The sequence below is a fragment of the Chanodichthys erythropterus genome, chromosome 10 (genome assembly GCF_024489055.1).
Source record: "Chanodichthys erythropterus isolate Z2021 chromosome 10, ASM2448905v1, whole genome shotgun sequence".
Classification (NCBI taxonomy): domain Eukaryota; kingdom Metazoa; phylum Chordata; class Actinopteri; order Cypriniformes; family Xenocyprididae; genus Chanodichthys; species Chanodichthys erythropterus.
Genome location: NC_090230.1, coordinates 42,369,972 through 42,394,183, shown reverse-complemented (window position 1 = coordinate 42,394,183; position 24,212 = coordinate 42,369,972). Strand labels below are relative to the sequence as shown.

The following is a 24,212-nucleotide window of genomic DNA, read 5'->3' as shown; positions in this document are numbered from 1 at the left end:
AATGTTTCTAGAATGACTTTGAATTTTCACACTTACACTTTTCTATGAGTCATTAGACAGATTATAGTCTTGTTTGTGTCTTGTAAAAACCTTCCAAAACAATGCTTTAGTTTTCTTAAAAAATTCTGGTCACTACCCAGGAGATTGGCCTTCCTTTAAGGAAGTACCATGAACGTATTCGGCAGATACCTTGATATGTTTTGACACTGACTGTAAGGGTTCCCCGGTGTGCATGTGTGTACTGTTGTCTCTTACCTGACTGCCTTCTTTCTGCCAGAACACAGCGGGAGGGGGATTTCCCTTCGTTCCACAAAGAAAGGTGACAGTACGGCCTTGGGCAGAGATCTGATCCCGCGGACGCACCACGATCTGAGGAGGAACTGAAAGAGAGAAAAGAAACTTGTGAAGCTTTATAGCCACACAGAACATATCAAGACCCTATAGACTCTATATGAGCTTCTAGAACATTCGGCTGTCTATATAACTCCTCCAAGTTGAGATTATCCTAGAGTTACACCGTCTGGCAGTTTTGTTTAGTCTATACTTGAGTTTCCCAAGGAGATGAACAGTGTGTGTTAGTACTGCATGCCGGTGGTACACAGTTAAGCTGTCATAGCTGATATTGTACATGGTGCCACATTCTGGTACTAGTGCTGCAAAAGAAGATAAGGTTAGTGTAGAGTGTCTACCATGTAAACAGCACTCTGAGCTATAAAGTCTGTTTAAACAATGTCAAAGTTCATACTATATTTAGCTGAAAATATGCAACACAAAACCAACACTCACACCTTTCCATAAACAATTTGGGTTTGCTCTGAAAATCATGACCAAAACTAATCCACATCAATTAAGTCATATTTCAGTACTGTTTTGACAAACCAGGGCTTTTGAAAACTCAAGTAGGGCTATAACCAAATGCATATAATGTCTGAAGGCAGAGGTTTCAGGGTTAGCCTTTCTGAACAGAAAGAGATGGATTTAAAGAGCTTAATTATTATGGAAGTCTTTTCTCTTCTGGGCCCGCAGAGGTACTTTAAAGCACAAGATAGCACATCTGATGCAGTGCTGAAGAGCCCTTATCTTGTGGGGGATGTACAGGCGTATCAAGAGCAAATATACATTTATATATTAGTAATCTGGCTCTTTTGACTAATGTACATTTTCTGTCCACTAATGAGGGTCTGGATATAAACGAGGACCTCTCAAACTCCCAAGAGCATCATTGGGTGGCCAATGGGTTCATTTCATCTATCTCTCAGTGGATCCATTCTTCCATCTCGTTCACTTTCTCTCTCGCAATCTCTTTGATGAGACCTTGTTGGCTTTCTTTCTGCTGCGGCTGCTTGGTTCTTGCTCTTAGTGTGAGTTTGATCAATGGATGTTCGTGATGGATGCTAATCTGCTGGTTTTATCTGCCCTGCAGCCATCTTTCTACCCAGCAACATCACAAGGCATTGAACAGTTTCTACCCAGACCAAACACAGTATTTTCAGTGAATTTTCCTGTACATCAGTCTACAAATGCTTGTCAAGTTAAACAACTTTGCTCTAAACATTTATTTTTAGTTTTGTTCTGTATAGCTGCTTTCATACACAAGAATGTTGCTCATGTGAACGGCCTCAAAGTAATGTGCCTGAACAGGGTCAGATGAACCCAAAAAAGTTATGACTTTTTAGTCGACTAGTTGTACTCAAAAAATACGTGTTTTACTTATTATGGATGGATGGATGGAAGGTAAAAAAAAAAGGTTATAAAATTAATACTAGAACAAACACCCATATTAGTAGAGGATGCTGCGTGATAGACAGGGTTTGGAATTTTAGCAACGAGGGTGGAATATAAACTAAACTGATGATCGGCCTTCGTGTGTCTGAGCTCGGCTGGGGCTGATGGGTATTGATTATTTCCGTGCTATTGCCCTTTATCAGGCGCTTGTGAATGTGCAACGCTGTCACCTTTAACCTTCACCGGCTAATTGATTTCTCATCCTCCTTCCTACTCCTGTGCAATTTTTTTCTTGTGTTTCACACACGATTAGAGTGACGCGTCAGCTCTGACAACACGCATTTATACTCAGGAAGTGCTTTCTCCTTTAGCTCACCTCAAATTTTCCACTAATTCATCAAGCCGAAGGGCTGATAGCATTAGCACCTTCCCTACTAATGCAACTAACAAACTGCACTCTATTTGTCTCACAATTTACCTCAATCACTCTCTTATTTCACCCCACCACTTGCTTAGTCTCTCCTTTTTCTATTTCTTTTTGTCTCTTTCATTACAAAAGTCAAATACAATCCAAAAGATGCAATCAATGCAGCTGTCTCAGATCAATTTCCCGATTATATCCCTGCCTGCCTGCTGGCTTTTCTTGTAGACTCTATCGTGGAGTGTAGGCTGCATCACAGCTTGGAGGCGACAGGCATGCTGAAACAGAACAAGGCCCAATAGGGAGCCTGGCCACAGGGGTCATAAGGCTGCTGTCCAGAGGTCAAGCAGAAGCCATATCACTGACCCTAGAGGTCAAATCTGAAACATCCCTTGCCACTATAATTTGGGACCCTAGTCTAGAGAGACTTCAAAGCAATCTGGAGAGGTAATGACACCAATTTCCCAATTTGCCTTCCAGTATTGACTGTATTTCTCACCTGGGCTGATGCAAGGACTGAAATATTGACTTAATGGTATGCAATATCATGAATTTTATGATTTTTCTCTCTAAATAGAAGTGGAAAATCTCTGAATTTCTGTCAGAGGAACTAAAAAATGGAGAGAGAAGGATATTACTGAGACACACATACTGTCTCAAGGGATTTCACTCTAAAAATATGACTTACCAATGTAGCAGCAAGCGGTGAATGCGACTAAGAAAATGTGCCCTAGGCTGTGATAAATAATTACCAGTTAAAACAACATTACAGAAACAGCATGGAGTTTTGCGAAAGGAGAGAATGGAGGTGTCACAGACATGCTAATGTGGTATGACAGGGAGAAGATTTAAGAAAGGACTTAAAATATACATAATGCCTCTACTACCAACAAACATGCCACGCTTTTAAAAGACAAATCAAACAGATAAGAATGCCAAGTCTTTGAAATACGGGGCAAATAAATAAAGATATTTGTTTAGCTATCTGTTTAGATATGTCTTTCTGGACATACATTTTTTAAATATCGGAAACTGCACAAATAATAACATTAAAAACATTAATATTTAATATTAATATACTACTACTATTCTATTAATACTAATAATAATAATATAATTTAAAATATATTATTAATATTAAATTATTAGGGATACACATTCATTTCTATTCTAAAGTTAAACATAACAGCTCAGCCATAAAATCAACTACAACTATTCTAAATTATAGATAGAATGCCATCTGTTAAGATATCTATAAGTCTTTCTGGACATCTTTTCCACAAAATATCACAGATGGTGTATCTGATGGAATAGCAGTAGACAGAGTTGTGAAGGTGCCAGGCTGGCTGGCTGGTTAGTGACAGGTCAAAAGTGTCAACCACCCAAATAGACTAAACAAAAGTGCTGAAAGCTAAAAATTATTCATGGAAATTTGTTTCCTCCCAAGTTAGTCCACAACACGTGCAAGTATCCAACACCTTCATGCTCCTCTGGGAAGGTTAGTGGTTAGTGAATACACAGCCACAAACTCGTATGCAGATACACCGCCAACAAAACGTGTCTTCAAACATCACATCTATCCCCGGAGGGACTCGCAATGACAGGCAGTTGTCAGCGTTGAACAGTGATGCAGACAGAAACTGTGGAAGGGCCATGCTTCAGTGCTCAGCGCCGCAATTAAAAACCCCTACATGCAATTAATACAGTCTTCAGAGTGTAACCGATTAAACGCTTTACAGCATTGCAGGTTATCTACACCAATACAGGGCATATGTTTACAATGCCTAGCTGAGCAGCTGTTTCTGTCCACCAATACCTGCCAAATTCATAAGCTGTATATTTACTGCATAATCAAAACGAGAGCGTAATCTGCATAAATGCGGTTTTTCAGAGAGCTAGTGCTGTTTTTTAAATACTCCCCCCTTGAGGATACAGTAATATGCATGGGCTAGGATCAGTCGTGTCAGAGTTTGGAATAGGATACACTTTTTTTAGGACAGCTTAAAATGAGTTGGAGAGGCGCCCTAGTGCAGCAGGAATCCATGGGTTTATATCATATTTATTGTCTCAGCTTAGACATGCTAATGAAGAGGGCAGTTGAGGAAACATGCTGTGGATTATTTCTTGATGCTTTGCGAATGATGAAACCAATCCATCATCTTTAGTGGATAGAAGACAGAATCTCTTCCTGTTTCTCCCTTGCAAGTCTGACTAATCTAACCCAGTGTGTATTAAATGTCTGGCTTTTCCTCTGAATACAGAGAGTCTTAACACACTTATCTAGCTTAGAAGTCTAAAATGAAGTTAATTTTATAGCTATGCTACAAATCCCAAAATCTAGCTTTTCACTGTCTATATCTACTTTTTAAGACTGCGGAAAACAAGTTGATCGCAATAGAGTCTGACAGTAGCATGTTGCTAAGCTAAAAACATGATATTATAATTAGATAAACTATTTTGGACTGATACTTTCCAGTACTGAATAAAATACACTTTATGAAAAGACTAATTGCATCGCATTCTGGGATTGCCATGTATACCATCCAGAAGTTTGGGGTCAGTATTTTATTTATTTTTTTAAAGGAATCAATACTTTTATTAAGCAAGGACACTTGATTAACTTGACAAGACTTCTTTCACAAACTATTAAATCTTACCGACCCTAAACATGAATGGTATATGTGAGACACTGCTTAGATTGTGAACAAAACAAGTTCTTACAAAGCTGCTTCTTACCCGCATGGAAGAAAAATCACTTCAATATCTCAATTGTGTCTCAACAAATTGAGATTTGTGCATAAATCTTCAGCATATCAGAATTTCTCTCTAACAAAAAGACCAAAACCCGCCGGTTTCACAGACAAGGCTTAAGCTAGTCTGAAACGCATGTTTGAGCTGTTTTAACTGAAAGCAACTTGCACTGAAAGATCTTAAAATATGTCAATGCCATTGTTTTGTCTTAAGATGCACAGTAATGTTTTTTTTCTAGGGCAAGTTTATAAAATCTACTTAAATGCCCTAATTAAACTAAAGCCTAATCGTCTAAGCCCTGTCTGTGAAACTGGGCCTTTTAGTCTTCTAAAAAAGATTGTTAATTTATCAAATTCTTCCCAAAATCTGGAAATAAAAAAGAGATGGAAATAACTGAGATTTGGTTGCAAACAAGGTACTGTTTGCAACAATTCTGACATTGACTTCTGTGCCTAAAAATGTTGCCTAGGTGGGCAGCTCAACAGATCTTGGAACAGAGCTAAGATTTCCTTTGTTAGGCTAAAAAAATACACCAAAAACAGTTTGAGCAGCTCTGAAAGTACTCCCAAACTTTCAATTTCCCAAACTTTCAATTAAATGTATCTCATCCAAGACACATATAACAAAGTAGGAAAAAGTACCAAAGACCCATGTTGGGTTGAATGAAAACTACCACCCTGCAGGGGACGGTTTCTTTTACCCCCTTAAAATGAAGCAGAACGCCCTTGCTTCCCTCTGAAAACATTCTTTTATTCTGCCTGTCTTTCTGTCTGTTGGTCTGTCTGAATATTACTGAAGTGCTTTGTCAGCATCAGATATAGTCGTTCCACTTGTTTTCCTTGACAGAAATAACATATCTGGAAATGTACTTCTCATTGTGCCTTAAGTTAAATACAGTTCTTGAAAGAAAAACAAAGCAAATGGTATAAAATTCAAGTTCTAAAAAAGGCGAAAGTGTTAGTATTTATTTTATGCTATTTATGAACACGTTTAAGGGTAAAACGATTGTAGGCTTGGTGACTCCGCAAGGTTTCAAAGCCAAAACCAATGGGTTTCTGCTGACAATATAGAGTTGTTCTAACTGACTGACTGGGCCACACTGTACAAAACCAATGTGGGAAAAAAATTGGTTCCAAATCCCTCAGATCTTCTAGAACTCACATCCACTGAATTATTATGGGCATTGCAGCAGCAATGATCAAGCTCTGAAGCTGAGGTCTTCTCTTTCAATATCTTTGTATGTAATGTGATCACGCTATTCTCACAGAGGTCACTCGTGTGCTGGGCTAGACAATGACCTTTAGTAATTCTCCTCAGTAAAGGACATACAGAGAATCCAACACTTCAAAAAGCCTCTGAAGTTCAAATACCTGCATTTTCTATGTCGGTTTTAACAGTGAAACCCAGTGTTACTGCTCTGCATATCTGAATTAATGATCTGGACTAGAATAGTCACTCATTACTTCTGTATGTAGAGGGGTAGTTCATCCAAAAATCATTCCAAACCTGTCTGACTTTCTTTGTTCTGTGAAACACAAAAGAAGATATTTAAAAAAAAAAAACATCTCAGAGTTTTTGTGTTCAAACAATGAAAGTCATTTGGGTTCAGTGTTATTTTGGACACCACTGACTTTTGACAAAGCGGTTGAAACGTTCTTTGAAATACAGTTCTGCAGAAGAATGAATGCCATACAGGTTTTGAATTATATTAGGGTGAATAAATGGCAGAATGTTTTTATATTTGTAAACAATCCCTTTAAGAGGAAACTGAAAAGAAATGACAATAAGGAAAAGACAAGTATGGCCAGCTCTGGGTCTTAACCAATCACAGCCTCCAAAACATGTGAAACACACCCACACGCATGCAGAGAAATGAAATGGAATGGTACTTACGAGATGGGCCCACTTTAATGGAGGAGAGGATGGAGAGAGAAACAAAAAAAATGGATAAAAATGAGATGAGTGGACTGGAAAGTTGGATTTTGTTTTGTATTTAGAACATGAAAGAAATTAATAAAATAAGTTATTAATGAAACAAGTGGGATGAAACAACAATGGGCGGCAGTAATAGGAAGAAGAGGAGATGAGGAGGAAGTGATGAGAGAAACTCTAAATTAATGTTTCGTTCATGTCATGTTGGAATTACCATAATTACAAGAGGACTCTGAGCTGTTGACATCCTTGGACTCACAAAAATATTTGTTTCTATGACAACACTCATAACACCAAAATGTTTTTTGCTGTTTTGTGGTTTATAAAACACTTCATATTTAAATATATTAATATAATACTCACTAAAAACACTTAATTAATATAGCTTTTGTTTTTATTTCTAAAAGTGCACACTAAGCAACATATATGATTAAATTATACACAAGCATAGCCAGCCATTTTGGTTGTTTCTGCATGACACTAGAATAATCAAATTGGTCAGAATTTTCCATTACATTAATGAAACTAGTATTATATTAATGAAACTAGTAATTCAGTTTTGAATCTGAAAACATAACTATGCTAATTCCAACATGACGCGAACAGGAATAAACTCGTTCTAAAACCTGTTGTAGATCCCTTGTGTCTGACAGTAAAGCCTACAATGTTTATACAAAGCAGTACTAATAATATTTCGGTTTCACTCACACGTTGAATCATCTTCCATCAGCTGTCAGGTGAAATCATTCACAGCAAGTGTGCTGCTATAAACATCTATTAAGTGTGTGGAATATTCTTAATGCGTGCATGTTCCCAAGCCCACAGTCATGTTTTATGAAGCAAGATGTGCCTCTAACCAGATGGAATTATGTTAATTGCATCTGGCAGCTTTAAATAAATGGCTGTTGCCATACTTCACTCCTGTAATCAGCAAAATGCAAGGCCAGCACGTGTGAGAGTGTGCGGGCTTTGGTTAATAAAATTCAGACTCGGTTGAGTGTGTGTGAGAAAGATGCTAAAGTCAGAGGGAAGTATATAATAGAATTATTGTCAAATCCGTCAGATGTGCTGCTGTGTGGACGTGTATGCGTGTGTGTTTGAGAGAGTTACTGAGCTAAGCAGCATTTGTGCATCTGCACAGTTGTTGTAACTCACCGTGGACCTGAAGTGTTCCGGATGCTTCGGCTTTGCCCACGCTGTTCTCAGATAAACAGGTGTACGAGCCCTCATCTTCAGCCTTCACCTGAGTAAGACGCAGGCTGTTGTCGGCACGAATCTCAAACCTGCCAGGAAACACACACACACAACAGAGTTACTCTGTAATTTGTCTATAAACTGAGAACCACTGTTCTCTGCCAGCTGTATCAGCAAAGTTTCGCTACAGTGGATTTTAACGCTGTAATGCTTCACTGTGATTAACATCTGCTGCTAACAGCGTTCAAGGAGTTTTGAACTAATATATTGCAGAATTTGCTAGAATAAATATATATTATATTATAATATAATTATATTATATATAATTTAATCATTTCAATTGTGAAACAATATAAAAATATATTTAAGTAATAATTTAATCAATTTTTTATAATAATAGTACAATTTTACTACTACTACAACCACCACCACTACTACTACTACTACTACTACTACTACTACTACTACTCATAATAATAATAATAATGTTATTAAATATATAAATTAATGCTGTCAAACGATTAATCACATCCAAAATGAAAGTTTGTGTTTACATAATATATATGTGTGTGGGTGTACTGTGTATATTTATTATGTATATATAAATACACACACATACAAGCATATTTTATGAAATATTTACATGTATACTTATACTTATATATATATATATATATATATATATATATATATATATATATATATATATATATATATATATATATATATATAAATTAAATAAAAAAAAAAAATCAAAATTATTATTAAATGTGTGTTAAAAATGTATGTTTATTATTAATTATTAAAATGTACTATAATATAAAAAATTTATACATTTTTTAAAGTAATTAATCAATTAATTAATTTTCATCTTTAATCATATTGCTAATGCCACCATTTTATTCCATGCATTTAAGTCTCACCTTCCCCGAGGCAGTTCTCCTTCCTCTTTCCTCCAGCGTATGGTGGGAGTGGGGTCTCCCTGAACCTCACACTGGAAGTCCACTGTGTCATCAGCGAGGACCACCTGATTTACAGGTCTGCGTACAAACATTGGCCGCTCTACAGGAGAAAGAGATTCACAAAGATATCAGTGTAAAAGAGAGAGAGAGAAAATGAAAGATAGATAAAAAAAGAACTACAAACCTACCAAACACTACAAGCTCAGCAGGGTCGCTATCCTTCTCTCCAACCATATTAGTGCCGACACACACATACATTCCTGCATCGCTCTTTCGTGTATTAGAGATCATCAGCTTCCCTCCACGGATCTGTAAGGAAAAGAACACCAAGATCTGTCAGGGGTATGCATTTATAAAACATCTAAGGGAAAAAGACACAAAAAACTGAGTTGGTCCCCATTGGAAGCCAAACATGCTGTGATGTTTTATGAAAATGTTGTCTGGGCTCTGGAAAACCATGTAATAATACTAAAGCAAAGTGAGTTTGGTTGTTTATGAAACACACAAAGAGGACGACCAAACTGATACGTTTAGTAAAAGCACTGTAATAGCCCATTTAGTCGAGTGGCTGATAAGAGAGTCATAGGAACGACCATGACAGAGAGACAGACAAATAAAAGGTCAGTGTTTTAATGTTGAGAGAGAGCGAGAGAGAGAGAAAGAGAGACAGAGAGAGATAAAAGATAAATTCCTATTTGTTAGCTGTTTGTCTGAGTTATTAAGAATAATGTCCTCTGTGAACTTACAAAATGTTCACAAATGCATATACCTTTATTTCTATTTAAAATCAATTTGTTTGAATGCTTTGGCAATATTATATGGAAAGAAATTTAAATAAAGTCATACAGAGTCACAGTGCCAACAGAAAGTCATCATACCCTGTGAAAATCTTTACCTTTTGTCACATTATAACCCTCATCATCAAAGTGAAAATAACATTTCAAAACATTCTGGATGATTATTAAAAATTGACAAACTAGAGTAACATTGTTGGAAAAGTCATCAGTCCCCTGATTTAATACTTTGTAGAGCCACTTTTTGCTTTAATTACAACCATTAATCTTGTTGGATATGTCTGTACTAGCTTTGCGCACCTAGAAAAACATTGCAAACAAATTGCAAACCTAGGAGTATTTGTTATTGGTTCAACGGATCACAAAACTCACAGTTCGGATCATATCACGGTTATTAAGTCACAGATTGGATAATTTTTTGGATCCGCAGAACAAAAAATTGGGGGGTGGGGGGTATGACAGCAGAAACTACCAGCCTAACTAATACATTATTAAAGGCAAGTGAACAGACTGTAAAAAGAACAAATACTGTACACCAATTACAAGCATAGATAAATTCAACATAAAGTTACAAATAAAGTATAAGGTCTTACTTTAGTATTAATTTTTGTGTACAGAAATGTAATAATTGAATGTAAAATGACACTGTTCACTGTATAAATTTAATATAGATTAATCTTTGTTAAAGCTGTGTTTTGTTGTTTGATTTACATGACAGGCAACAGCAAGTATATAGGTTGCTGTCACTTTAAGAGTACGACCCCATGCACGTACATATCTGATAGATACACATCCAAATTCTCACCTCGTTCAATTAAGACATAACTGAATGCGTTTACGAGAATACTTTCTGAGAGGGGTATTTTGACTGACATAATGCGTCTATGTGTCCATCCAAGTGCATTGAGGACGTGAAAGAGAAATCAATTTGGAATTTGTGAGCTATCTGAAACGCACCTCTCTCTATCTCTTTCTGTGTGTGCGTGAGCCTTGTATGTATGTGAGTCTCTGCACACCGATAACAGCATGTCGTGCGATACCGAAATCCCCTTTTGCCTCTTCTAGCGCTGGAATGGTTTTATATCTATTTAATGTGTGAATTAGCAAGACAAAACATGTGCAAATAATAACCTTTCACTCTATTGCGGTTAAACTTGCAATTGATCCACAAATCACATGCGTGTCGAACCGTGGGGCTTGGTCCGTACGGATCACGGTTCAACAATGATCCGTTTAACCACTAGTATTTGCCCATTCTTCCTTGCAGAATTGCTCATCTTCAGTCACATTTCTGTAGTGAGTGGCAAAGGACTGCTCTCTCCAAGTCCATTCACAGATTTTGCAAGGAATTTAAGCCAGGGCTCTTACTTGGCCACTCAAGGAAATTCACCTTCTTATCGTTAAAGGCCCCGATATACTTCAAACGAAATCGAAGAACAAACTGATGTGACGTCTTTTTGAACAAAAACAGGCCAAAACGAAGTTCGTTTGGAGTTTGTTTTGGAAGTTCGAAACAGCTTTCTGTAAAAGTTCGCTTCGGCTGGTAAATATTTTCCAGTTCATTTCTCCTCTTGAGTCCATGGAAGTGGAAATATGAACACTGCGGAGCTGCTTTATAGTAGAAAACAAAGTTGTACTTCTGATGAAATGAGAGACTGACACTGTTTTCATGTTTAACACAGTAAAGCTGCTTCATTTTAAGCAATCTATTTTATAAAGTGTTATAAAATATAAACAACGTGGCTTTACTGGAGTGCCGAATCACAGAGCTTGCGCAAACAAACATATCCACGTTGTCATGATCAGATGCTTTTCTAATGCTTTATTAAAAAAAATCCTTAGTAGTTTCTCAATTTTGTTGTGTTTATTTTGTTACTGAGAGGAAAGCACACAACATTTTTACATATTCATCTAATCGTTGCTCTCAGCAGTGTGGGCGATGTCAGATGTTCGATTACAGTACCTCGCTGCTCACGTATTTCGAACTTCGTTTTACCCCTAAACAAAGAACGAAAAAGAACTTCGCTTGAAGTATATCGGGGCTTGAAGTATATCGGGGCTTGAAGTATATCGGGGCTTGAAGTAAGCCATTGTTCTTCTGGCTGTATGTTTAGGATCATTGTTGTGTTGGAAGGTGAATGACCTGACCATTTTCAGCTGTCTGGCAGAAGGACAGTCTAGCAGAGTTTGGATGTACCTGGCAGCATCCACTTTCCCTTCAATCCTGGCCAATCGCCCATTCCCAGCTAATGAGAAACATCCCCACAACATAATGCTGCCACCAACATGTTTCACAGTAGGTATGATGTGTTTTGGGTGGTGTGCTGCGTTTGCTTCTCACCAAACTATGTAAAAACTACCAAGCTACTAAGCAAACATAGAATACCACCCAATTGATTTGTTGCTCAATAAACATTTGTTATTATCAATGTTGAAAATAGTTGTGCTGCTTTGTAATACTTTTTTTCAGGACTCTTTGATGAATAGAAAGTTAAAAAATGTATTTTTTTAAAAGAAAGAAAGAAAGAAAGAAAGCATGAAAGGACATTCACCGTTATCCTCTCATCCTTGTCGTTCACTTTCACGTTGTTCCTCTTCCAGGAGATAGTGGGCTCTGGGTGGCCTCGTGGAGGGATGCACTCCATCACTGCCGGCTCCCCTGCTGCCACCACCACGTCACTAGGAGTCTGTCGAAAATCATCCCGGAGAACTGAAGAAACAGGAAAAAAAAAGACGAAAATGATCAGCAACTGGGAATGGGGACCACAATAGATATAATAACTCCACAAACAGCTGCAATTATTGTGCTATGTAGCAACATTTGGGGATATTAGTTTATTGCTATGCAATCACTTTGTTAGTTGGTTATCCTGGTTTAATTTGTTTGCAATGTTGTCCTGTTCCCCCTCTCCCTCTGGTCTTAATTTGCTCACTGTCCATGTCGGCCTAATAAATAATGCATTGTTTCCTCTAACACATGACTATAAATAATTAAATCAGTTAGACACTGGCAAATCCACCTTTTTTTTGTTACTGATAATGGCAAAAAACAGAAAAATATAACTGACACAAAAATGAAGTTGTGTGCAAAACACAAACAAAGCACATGCAAACACAAATTTGGCAACATAAGCAATAACCACAAGCACAAATATCCTTCAATCGACCTTCCTGCACCTTTAGGGCTGATGAAATCAGTTCCCCTCTCAATCTGGATTTCCATTTTATTGCCATTTATCAGATTCAATAGTGCCAGCACTGCCAATACTTTAATCTGACCAGTGCTCTATCAACTGCACGCTTCCAATTGGTGTTTGTGGCCCAGAGCGAAAGGTTTGGTCAGATAGAGTGTATGAAATGGAAGGCTTTCAATATTGCTCTGGATCAGATCCAAAAGTGAACCAAACTACAGCTTTCTCACTCAGAACACAATATCCAAAGCTCAGACAGCAAATAAATCCACTGAAATAAGAACCTGCTTTAGTCGGCAAGGAATGAGAGAGGGAATTTAAAAGTTCCCTTTATAGCCAAAGGGAACAGACTGAACTTGAACACTAAAACAGGCAGCAGACACTAAATAGTGCCTGAAGAAATTCCTCTTGCAAAATCCTATTGTATTTTTTCCTTATCTTGATAAAACAGCAATTTCACCTTTCCTTTCTTCATTCACTAATAATTGCTTGCTGCTTATTCAGACAGAAAACCGTTTCATGCAAAATTTCAGTCAGCTTCACAACAGGAGAAATTTGTTCTCACTCTAATTCCTTGTTGATGAATTATTCTAAATGATGGGAGCGTGTGTCAGCAGATGGTAATTATCATAAGACATGCCCATCTCCATATAAGGGCAGACAAAAACCTCAAGTACAAGGGTGCTCAAGGCCAACAGAAACACAAGGCATTTTTAATGGAACATATTTATGCAGAATCTATCCCAGTTGCTATCTAACAAAAAAATGATGTGATAAGACAGTCTATTTCTAATAGACACTTCCTTATTTCATTACTTCTTATTTTAGAGTAACTCTAGTCTAGGATATAGAGGTACCTGGTCTTTTGTAAGTTTTTGTAAACGTACTTTCCCAAATAAGAATCTCTATCCCTACTGCCTAATTCGCTTTCTCTCTGACAGTGTCTCTCCTATCTGCCTCCTTTTTTCAATCTGTCCTTTTCTCTTGACTGACCTGAACCTTTCCAAATTCTGTAATCCAACCGAACTGACAGAGGTCTGATAACAGTCTGAAAGCAGTCATTTCTCTCTCTTCCCATCCATCTTGTTCATGCTCTCTCTCACCCTCTTTCTCAGACCACTTCACAAAAAAGTTTAAGAGCTGAGCTTTTTTTTTGTTTTAGATTAAACTGACAGATCAGAAGTGTTACACAAACTTTTTGAACACTTCCTAACATTAAGGCAGATTTGTAAAGCTGCGGAGGCTGAGCTTTTACTTCATAATATGCACATCAAGCCCTAACGATGATTAATTAATTATAGAGATTAGAGAGATGATAGGGTAAAATTTTCAATTCCAAGTGGTGGAATTGATAATCCTTTCAAAACTCTCAAAACTGTCTCAATTCCAGACAGCACTAGTGGGTTTTGTAGAGCTTCAGCAAAATTTACAAAAATCATTTTGTAACACTTAAAGCCATTGAAGTCAACATAAATAACATGTTTTTGTGTGTATACAACATTTTGTGTGTGTATATTATATATATATATATATATATATATATATATATATATATATATATATATATATATATATATATATATATATATATATATATATACATATATAACAAATTAAACAACACTTTTTCAGTCCCACTGTCCTTCAAATTACCCCATTATACACTAGCATTTCAAGATAAATGCGTATGAGTGTTATGAATATGCTCTTAAATGCAAGACATTAGTTATATCTGTAAAAATCTATCATTGTCATGCACATAATAGATCGACGGCACCACAGTCAAGGTTTGCGGCTTGGGGACACCGGCTGTCCTTCAGCACCGCGAGCGTGTCAGTGAGAGTTTGATGCTATCTCAAGGTCCCTAATACCTCTCGATGAGCAGAGGAACCGGAGTGTTTCTGCGGCAGGTCCTCGAGATTAGAGTCACAAATCTTTAGAGGTTGCTATGGATCAATATAATGCAAGATTTACTATAGCCGAAACAGACTGAAAAGCCACAGATGGACAAAAAACAGCCTGACACCAGCTGGAATTAAATTTTTGACTATTAATTATGGGTAAGATATAATTGGTGCATAGGATGTGTTTATGTTGGCGTAAGTGAATCACCATGTACGCTTTGACTTTGGGATGGATAATGTACAGCCATTACATCTAAATTACTGCGTTAATGTCGCTACAATGTCATCACGGAAGGGCGGGAGAGTTCGGTTTGATGAATGAAGCTCTCCGCGCATGTGTGAATGAATATATATTGTTGATGAATCCCAAGCAGGACAACAGAACAGGCAGATATTAGCGTTAGCTATTTGGGCGCCCCTCTTTGCACCTCTAATGGATGTCTGTCAGCTGCTGCTATTTTAATTTCCTTCCTTTCAAATGTATGCGATAGAGTGCCATCAAGCATGAATATACATTACACTTCATGAGGATGTCATGGTGAATGATGGAGGCTTTCCTGCTTGACAAACATGAGTATAATTGGATGTCTACTGATGCTGCATTTTAAAATAGGGAAAAACCAAAGCTAGTTGTGTCAATCACATTTTATTAAGCTATTTAAAGGTTCACTCACTATTAACTAACAGGCGATATATTTTTGATCAAACATCAGTTAAATACAATATTAACTGAATTAATATTTAGTATCAAACACACAAATATAGAAAGTCCAGACCTTAAATTCAGTGAAAGTGTTTGGGATGTGCTGGAGTAGACTTTACAGAGTGCTCACCTCTTGCATTGTTAATACAAGATCTTGACCAAAAACTGATGTACCTCTTGATGGAAATCAATGTTGTGATGTTATTTCCATCAAGAAGTGGATCTATTTTTGCTCAAGATCTTGAGATAACAATGCAAGAGTCTCCTCCAGCACATCCCAAAGACTTTCATTGAATTTTCACTGAATCTTGACATTGTCATCCTAGAATATGGTCATGATACAACTTCCTACATGGTTGTTTAAGAAATGAAAAACTCTTTTAGAGTTAAAAGAATCGTTGCCAAACATATAACATGCTAGAAACATAATAAACAATGCAATAATGATCCAGTCATAGAATCTTAAGTGTTTACCTATTAGTGGCAAGTATTTACCACTAACCATGGTAAAATAACTGTTCTGCATGTCCCTTCATGGCTTATTGCTTTATTAGATGTCACAACAACAGCCATAATGTTTCAAAGCAAGTCTTAAATAGCTTGACAAGATTTCAACCAGCAGGGTGCTGTGTGTTAGTCAAATCTATTTGGGCAAGCTTGAATCCCTGGACCTACCTGCAGCTTTAATTAACCTCGTGAACCGGTCCTGAAACACACTGTATGTGAGCTTTCAACTAATTAATTTCCACACACACACACTCACATGCATAAAAACAGAATTGAAAAGTACAGTCCCTTGGGCTTATGGAAATCTAATGTTGCCCTGTTAAGACAACAACTGTTCCAGTTCCCATGAGAGAGGCACCCTCCAATCTGAGGGAAAATTGAGTTCTCATGGACTTTCCCATTCTTGCTGCAAATACGGCTTCCAGTAAACAAGAAATCTGCAAGAAGTCACTATAATTATTAGAGGTGCTTGCTAAGCCAATAAAGACTAAGCATCTTCTTCTGTTGTTCCTATCTTGACAATCAACAACTTAAGATAAGGTACAAATGACTCTGGTACAAATGACTCTAACAGGTGGGAAAGGGTATAATTTTAAACTAGTCCTGGTCCAGCTTTGACCAAGAGAGCTTCTATAAACCCTGATTAGACTGCCAATTACCCATAAACCCTGGGGATGAAGGATTAAGACTATGACCTTTGACCCCTTATGTCGGCCTCGGGGGGAAACCCCCTCTCCTTCTCCTTCTTTCCATCTTTCTATCTCCTCTGAAAACAAAGTCGGTGTAATCCTACCCGTGAGTGCCGCAGTCCACTTCAATTACCTCCTTCGGCAGCCACTATAGCTGCATTCTGTGGGGCATGGCTAATGAATCCCCTGACTCGCAACCTTTCCCCTCTCAAAAATCAATTCTTCATCCCCGGTCCTTCATTAATTTTAAAGTCGGATCTCTGACAATGTAAGGTATCCCTTAAAACCACCAACATATGACTCTGCTGGGGCCTTTCACTTGCAACCAATGCAGCTGTCTATACAGTAATGAGTCTGTTTGTTTGAGTCACTGAGTGGCAGGTGAAAGGCTTTATGAAATCAATTCAAAAGTGGAGACAGGTGCTTCGATAGTCTGTTTGAGGTCTTTTTCAGCATTACAACCAGTTTGCATTGCTGAAAGTGCATCTGAACTCTAAACATGTTTGTTTTTTATGGTGTTCGGTACTTTTATCCGCTTTCTAAATAGAAGTTTTAACTAAGCACACAAATGCATCCACAGTCATTCACGCCTAATGAAAAGGTTTATCGTCAAGCGTGATCAGGCACTCAAAAGCATGTTACTTTGTTCCCTGAAAGCTTGCATGCTTTACGATCACTCATGAATAAAATCTAATATTCAAATGACAAATGGCTCTCTCTCAGTGATGAAAGGTTTATGTTCGCAGAGGCGCTTTCAGCATTTGAGTTGGTCATCTGTCAATCTGTCCTCTCTGCATGAAGCGATCTATCAAACGTTCAGACGTACACATAGACAAACGCATGCTGAAGATGGCTTCATCACGCAGATATGGGCTGTAATCTCTGTGAGGCATTAATCTTATTAAATTCGGGTCAGGAAATCATGAACCGTGTCAATATCAGTTTTACAAGCTCTAATCCGTGTGCCTTGATATTAAAACTCTGCACGCTCCCTCCAATGTGAATTTGATTTAGGGATGTGCAGGTGCCCAATGACGCATCTTACATGTTTATGATTTCATACTATTTTATTAACATCCCGCCATCACTTAAAATTCAAGTTATGTGAGTTTAGCATGCACAATCAGGTGAACAGGTGGTAGTTGACCGACAGGCTATTGATTTATCTGACTGATGAGGTATAATGCTAATCATCATCTGTGTGTGTGGACATATGGAGAGCTTTAGGTCTGTCCGCTGGTTTCTCAACCCTCTCATCTTCTTTAAATGGTCACATTTGTCCTCCAGCCCCCTGAACGTCCAATTATCAACAACAGATCACCCCTGACCACCCCAGACCAGGGCAGACCTGAGGCAGGAAAGGGAAAAAACCTTCCACTTATACAGACACCCACCACCACTAAAAACAGCCCTCAGGGACTCTGTTTTTGAAAGAAGTCTCTTATGCTCACCACGGCTGCACTTATTGGATCAAAATACAGTAAAATCACTTATAATGTCATATATCTCTACAATTCAAAATAACTGTTCTATTTTAATATATTTTAAATTACTATTTTATAATACATTTATTCCTGTAATGGCAAATCAGAACAAGAAAATTAAAGGTGCTGTGTGTAATTTGACTGTACTAAGCAAAACAATTCCATATGTTTGCAGATATTTAGGAAACATGCTAAGTTCACATACTTGTTTCTCCAACAAAACAATGCTACAGCCGGTTACTTTGAAATTTGCATTCTGTGTCGGAAATATCTGTTTTGGTCCGTGTGATCTCGCACACTAAATTATGCCAAATTAATTATATAATAAATTATATTAAATTATTGCCAAATTTTCCAATAGTATTTTGACACCCCGGTCTGGGTGAAATCACAGTGTATTGTAGCCACGGAAGCCAGCAAACTAAGTCAGAGATCGCAGATTCAACCTAAAAAGCCTCGGCATCCATCTAAAATGCTCTATGACCAGAGGCATATTAAAAAGCGGATATTTAACTTATCAACTTACATTGTAAGGCTCGTCGCCTTCCGTTGTCAATTGTGCTTGTTTCTGTTGCGTGTCCTCAACTTGGCAACCCGTGTGAGCGTTGAGTCTGAGGAGGAGGGGGCAGGAGAAACAATCCTCTCCAACCCTCTCCAATATTTTGAATTTGGACTGCAGTACCCATTTCAACCACTAGCTGTCAATATCACATACCACACCTTAAATAAAGTAAAAAAAAAAATAAAAAAAATAAAAATAAGCAGCTTTTACTCCAGAAATCATTCTAATATGATGATTTGATGCTCAAGAAACATTTATTATTATTAATTTTATTACAATTGTTCAGAACAGTTGTGCTACATTTTTGTGGAAACCATGATTAACATTATAAATGTTTTCAATGTCCGGTTGAAACACTACATTTGGTGCATAATACTGAAAGCATTAAAGGTGTACACAAACTTTTTTAAAAAGAAAATTATAGTAATACACATATTGTATTCACAAAAATACGTCCTCACAAAAATGGACAGCCAAACATTGGCAAAAAATGTTATAGCAAGATGCTTAAACAGTTTCTCTTGAGCTGTCTGGGTGTATGAGTGATTTCCTTCTTTTCTCTGTAGTGATTTGCGGCCACCACTAAGAGTTCCCTTGTGGAGTCAACACAATTACAGCAGCTTTGAGAAAGAGTACTTCTCTTGAATACACCTGTCTCTGGCCCACATGAAAGAACATCTCAATATCTTCCTCCAAATCTCTGGATAGTTGCGGCTAAACCTCTGCCCTGCAGTCAGTTATGGCTGGAAATAATATATCAGACTGACCCACAACTGCAAGCAAAATAACTCAAAGAACTTGTGACATTTTGAGGTATTTAAACTCTAATCTTCTCTGCCATCAATGACACTTCAGAGGATAAGAGGATCTAGATCAGGTTTCATATCTTCTGGCTATGAGATGCCACAGCAGCTTGGAAAGGTTGGATTTCAGAGGTCTTCTGCAGTCACGTTAGCATCAGTATGGCCCAGTGCCGAACACATCTGTTGCAGTCGATGGACCCACGGGCTGGGCCAGCTCCTGACAGAAGTCGGGGGGTGGTGGGACAGAAGCGAAGAGGGGTGGAGAGGTAACAAGGGAGTTGGGGGGTTGGATATGACGCTTGAGGCACGTGCAGCTTGGACATCTGTCCCTCTTTCCAACCCCCACCAGCTAACATCCCCTCCACCACACATAAATACACACTAGTCTACACACACACACACACACACACACAGAGCGATCTACTGCCTTCAACGTTTCATCATCCCAAACCCCGATAGGATCAAAGAGGCCTCTCCAGACGTAATGAGCCCGGTGCGAGCTCAGGGCAGAAGCCCAGACTGATATTGCCTTGGGGACAGTGGGAAATCAACGCTGCATGTACGCCATACTCACTTTTTTCGGTTTCTTTCGGCTTTTGTTTGCAGTTGCATTAGCATGTGCATGTTTGTCTTCGTCTCAACGTTCATTTAGATGCTGTCTCTGCTGCTTAGCCATCACCTGAGTCCTGTTAGAACACAACAGCTGGGATCCCTCGCTCTCTCAGACTCTCTCTTTCACAGCTGATTGATGAAAAGCATCTGGATGCACTGATGTGGTGACTATGCATGGAAAATAATTTCCTCCATGTGTGAGAAACGCTCTGACCCACCAGGCTGATGTTAATATTCAGGTACCCTCACAGGACAAACAATCCAAGAGAAAAGGCTTAGAGCTAAATGACCAATTTTGTGCAGTTTCAAAGATCAACTCAAAATTGTAAATAAAACAAAATAAAAATAAAGCATACTTATTTGTTTTGTAACAAGTATTAAGAGTACATAAGTAAATAAATAGCAACTGTAATATCTGAAAAGAAAAAACTTATATATATATATATATATATATATATATTTACACACCATGTTCCAAATTATTATGCAAGTGACATATCAGTAAGGTTTCAGTACAATAAACATTCAGATTTTAGTTTTTCTAAGAAAATATTTGTTTGTTTATTTATCCATGTCTTTTTAGATAACTGGTATCAATCTCAGACAAAATAATTTGCCAGATCTATGGAATCCCTAAGAAAGATCTTTCTGAAGATGAAAAGCATGAAATGGTGCAATGTTGTGCAAAAGGCATGAAAACAACTAATATTGTGTGAAAACTGAATGGAGATTATCGAATTATCATAAGATCTAAGATCTTTCTTCCTCTCCATATTGCATGAGAACTGTGACTTGCTTAATAATGTGGAACAACCTCCAAGTACGGTTTCCATAGATCTGGCAAATTATTTTGTCTGAGATTGATACCAGTTATCTAAAAAGACATGGATAAATAAACAAACAAATATTTTCTTAGAAAAACTAAAATCTGAATGTTTATTGTACTGAAACCTTACTGATATGTCACTTGCATAATAATTTGGAATGCGATGTGTATTATATATATATATATATATATATATAAATATAATATGTGCTGTCAAATTGATTAATCGCATCTAAAAGTTTGTGTTTAAATAATAATAATAATATGTGTGTGTGTGCTTTTGTTTATATTACATTGTGGGGACCAAATGTCCCCACGATGTAATATAAACCTGAGTTCACCTACATCGTGGGTGTAAATTAATTAATAAAAATACTAAATTATGTTTTTGTGAGAAAATAAAGGTGTGCACAGTTTCCTGTGATGGTTAGGTTTAGGGTTAGGGGTAGGGTAGGGGGATAGAAAGTACGGTTTGTACAGTATAAAATGCATTGCGGCCTATGGAAAGTCCCCACAATTCACAAAAACAAACATGTATGTGTGTGTGTGTGTTTTTGTGATTTATCAGGACACAAATTTGGATAATGATGGGTATTACACTGGTATTATGACGTAAACATGAAATATGGGGACATTTCATGAGTCCTCATATTTAAAATAGCTTTAAAAACATACAAATCAATGTTTTATTAAAAATGTAAAAATGCAGAATGTTTTCTGTGATGGATAGGTTTAGGTGTAGGGGTAGTGTAGTGTAGGGCGAAAGAATGTACAGTTTGTACAATATAAAAACCATTACACCTATGGAATGTCCTCACTAAGATAGCAAAACAAACCTGTGTGTGTGTGTGTTGTTATTTATTTTTTAGGGTGAATTCAAGTTGATTGGGACACTTTTTCCCAGTCATCTCAATGGCAAAAAGTGTTCCAATCAACCTGAATTCACCCTATATATAGGCTATAAGTGAAATATTTGCAAGCAAATAAATAACTAAATAAATAGCATTTCTAATATCTGCTATAAAAACAAGTAAATAAGTAACTTGTAAGTAATAAGAAAGAAACAAACAAAAAAATAAATAATTAAATAAGAAAAGTAAAAAAATAAATATTTGTACCACTGCAATCCTTGGGTTCTGGGACACAACTCAGCTTTACAACGCTCGTAAATCCTTAGTTGCGGTGGCAGACACTGTGAAGACTCAAGAAATAACAGTGATATTTCATCTTTTACAACCCAAAAGCGTTCCCCAGCTTCCCTATCCAGCCTGCTGAAATGATATGCATTCTATATGAGGGACAGAGAGAATGAGAGACGGAGAGATGTATGAGACGTGCTGCCGAGGTACATCATTTCAAGGCTCTTAACTGCCCATAAACAGGCCCGTCTGGTCTTCCCCGAAACCTTTTACCCCTCGCCATGTCAGGGCGACAAATTGAAGTTATAAATGAGTATTCTTTATGAGGAAGGCCACATGTGCAGTGCTGGAGGTGGGTGTCATTATCCAGAAAAGGAGGAGGAGGAAGGGGGCGTTTGACCAACAGTAAGATCCAGAGGCACAGAGCCAGAGGAATCGACTCTAACCTCCACCCCATTCACTGTTAATCACTGTCCCACCAGCAGCTGCCTAGAGCAGCCCTTGCTAGCTACATCAGGGTACACCAGCTTCATTTAAATGACAGAGAGGTGGTTTTATACAGTGGAGACGCCATCAGGAAGGGAAACAATCTAGTCATTTTAAATGTGCACTTGCGCTGCATAAAGATTCAATAAATTATTCTGTAAGGATATACAAACGGTTGATGTATATCGCACTTCACCTCTCTTCTGAAAACTGCTTTAGAGTGGTATTTGTGCCTAAACCCTAGGAAGTTCACAAGATTCAGCTCTATCCTGGAGTCAATCGCAGGATTTCTGGTCTAAAGCTAGATGGGAGGTTAATCTTCACACCTTACCCTGCATGTGACGGCCTGCCACTCAAGATAAACCACAGACACACACAAACATGTTGACCTCTTTCCCAACAAATCCTTACAGGGACAGTTCACCTAAAAATAAAAATTCTGCCATTTACTCACCTTCGATATCATTCCAAACATATACACCTTTCTTTATTTCTTTATGGAACGCAAAAGATATTTGAATTTTTTTATTTATTTATTTTTATTTTGTATATACAATAAAAGTCAATGGTGTCCAATTTAGTTCTGGAATCCACTTACTTTCATTGGAACGTTTTAGACGTTTTTGTTCAAACATTGTTGTTATTGTTAACTAAATCTAATTGAAATAAAGCTGATGTGAAATAAAATATAAGTATTAGATGAAAAACTAAAATGATAAATTTTTGATATTTGGAAACGAATAAGGGTGAATAAATGAATTTTCATATTTAGGTGAGCTATCCTCTCCACCACAAAGCTTAAGGATTCATTTAGCCTGTCAGTCACATTTACAATGCATTATGGGTAAGTTCAGTTGCTTACATCACTATGTTGTTGTGATGGAATCTAGACTTCAATAGAGGTTTTCTAGTTCTCCACCAGACACAATAACGCTTCGTATTGGCCGTTTCAGCTCTTCTACAATACATCAACTTGCTGATCAAATTTTTTTTTTTTTTTTTGTATCAGAATAAATTATCTAAACTAAATCAGACAAGCCTCAAATTTTCTCATCTTTGATGCCTAATAAGAGGTCAGCTCCAAACCATTTGCATAACCTCCCTTATGTCCCAATTACATTGTATTAAGAAGCGTTTCGTAACAACAGAAGCTACTAAACCACTTCAATCGAGTGTTTTGGAGGGAAAACAGCTGCTCGGTGGGTGGCTGACTGTCTAACACGTCCGCCCTACTGTAAACTCATCATTATTCAGTGCTTGGGTGCGTTGCGTGTGTGAACCGTTACCAGCTCCTGCGCTGCTGGACACAACGCTGGCCCACAAAACGCCTGAGTGGAGAACAAAAGTAGAGGAGATAAGGGGATGAGGGAGGGGAGGAACTCTGTATTGATGGCACATCTAGGAGGAGAGCCCCAGGCCCCCCCATAGCTGGTCTTTTTGTATGCAGATACCGACAACAATAAGTCCATTAGTGATGTGGTCTAATCCGGCGCGTGTGGCCGACCACGGTGGAGGCTAATAGAGACA

The 24,212-nt window shown here is 37.7% G+C and overlaps 1 protein-coding gene across 5 annotated transcripts in view; it reads right to left on the bottom strand.

Moving 5' to 3' along the window:
- robo3 (roundabout, axon guidance receptor, homolog 3 (Drosophila)) overlaps window positions 1-24,212 on the bottom strand; it is a 77,292-nt gene that overhangs the window by 28,349 nt on the left and 24,731 nt on the right. For 3 of the 5 annotated variants that reach the window (XM_067399256.1, XM_067399260.1, XM_067399257.1), the window contains exons 3-8: window positions 12,332-12,489; window positions 9,174-9,294; window positions 8,947-9,085; window positions 7,985-8,112; window positions 6,791-6,802; window positions 256-380 (exon numbers count right to left, since the gene is read on the bottom strand). In XM_067399256.1, the coding sequence (XP_067255357.1) occupies window positions 256-380; window positions 6,791-6,802; window positions 7,985-8,112; window positions 8,947-9,085; window positions 9,174-9,294; window positions 12,332-12,489 (683 nt within the window). The remainder of the gene's footprint in view (window positions 1-255; window positions 381-6,790; window positions 6,803-7,984; window positions 8,113-8,946; window positions 9,086-9,173; window positions 9,295-12,331; window positions 12,490-24,212) is intronic. The other 2 variants (XM_067399258.1, XM_067399259.1) reach the window with 1 other exon arrangement.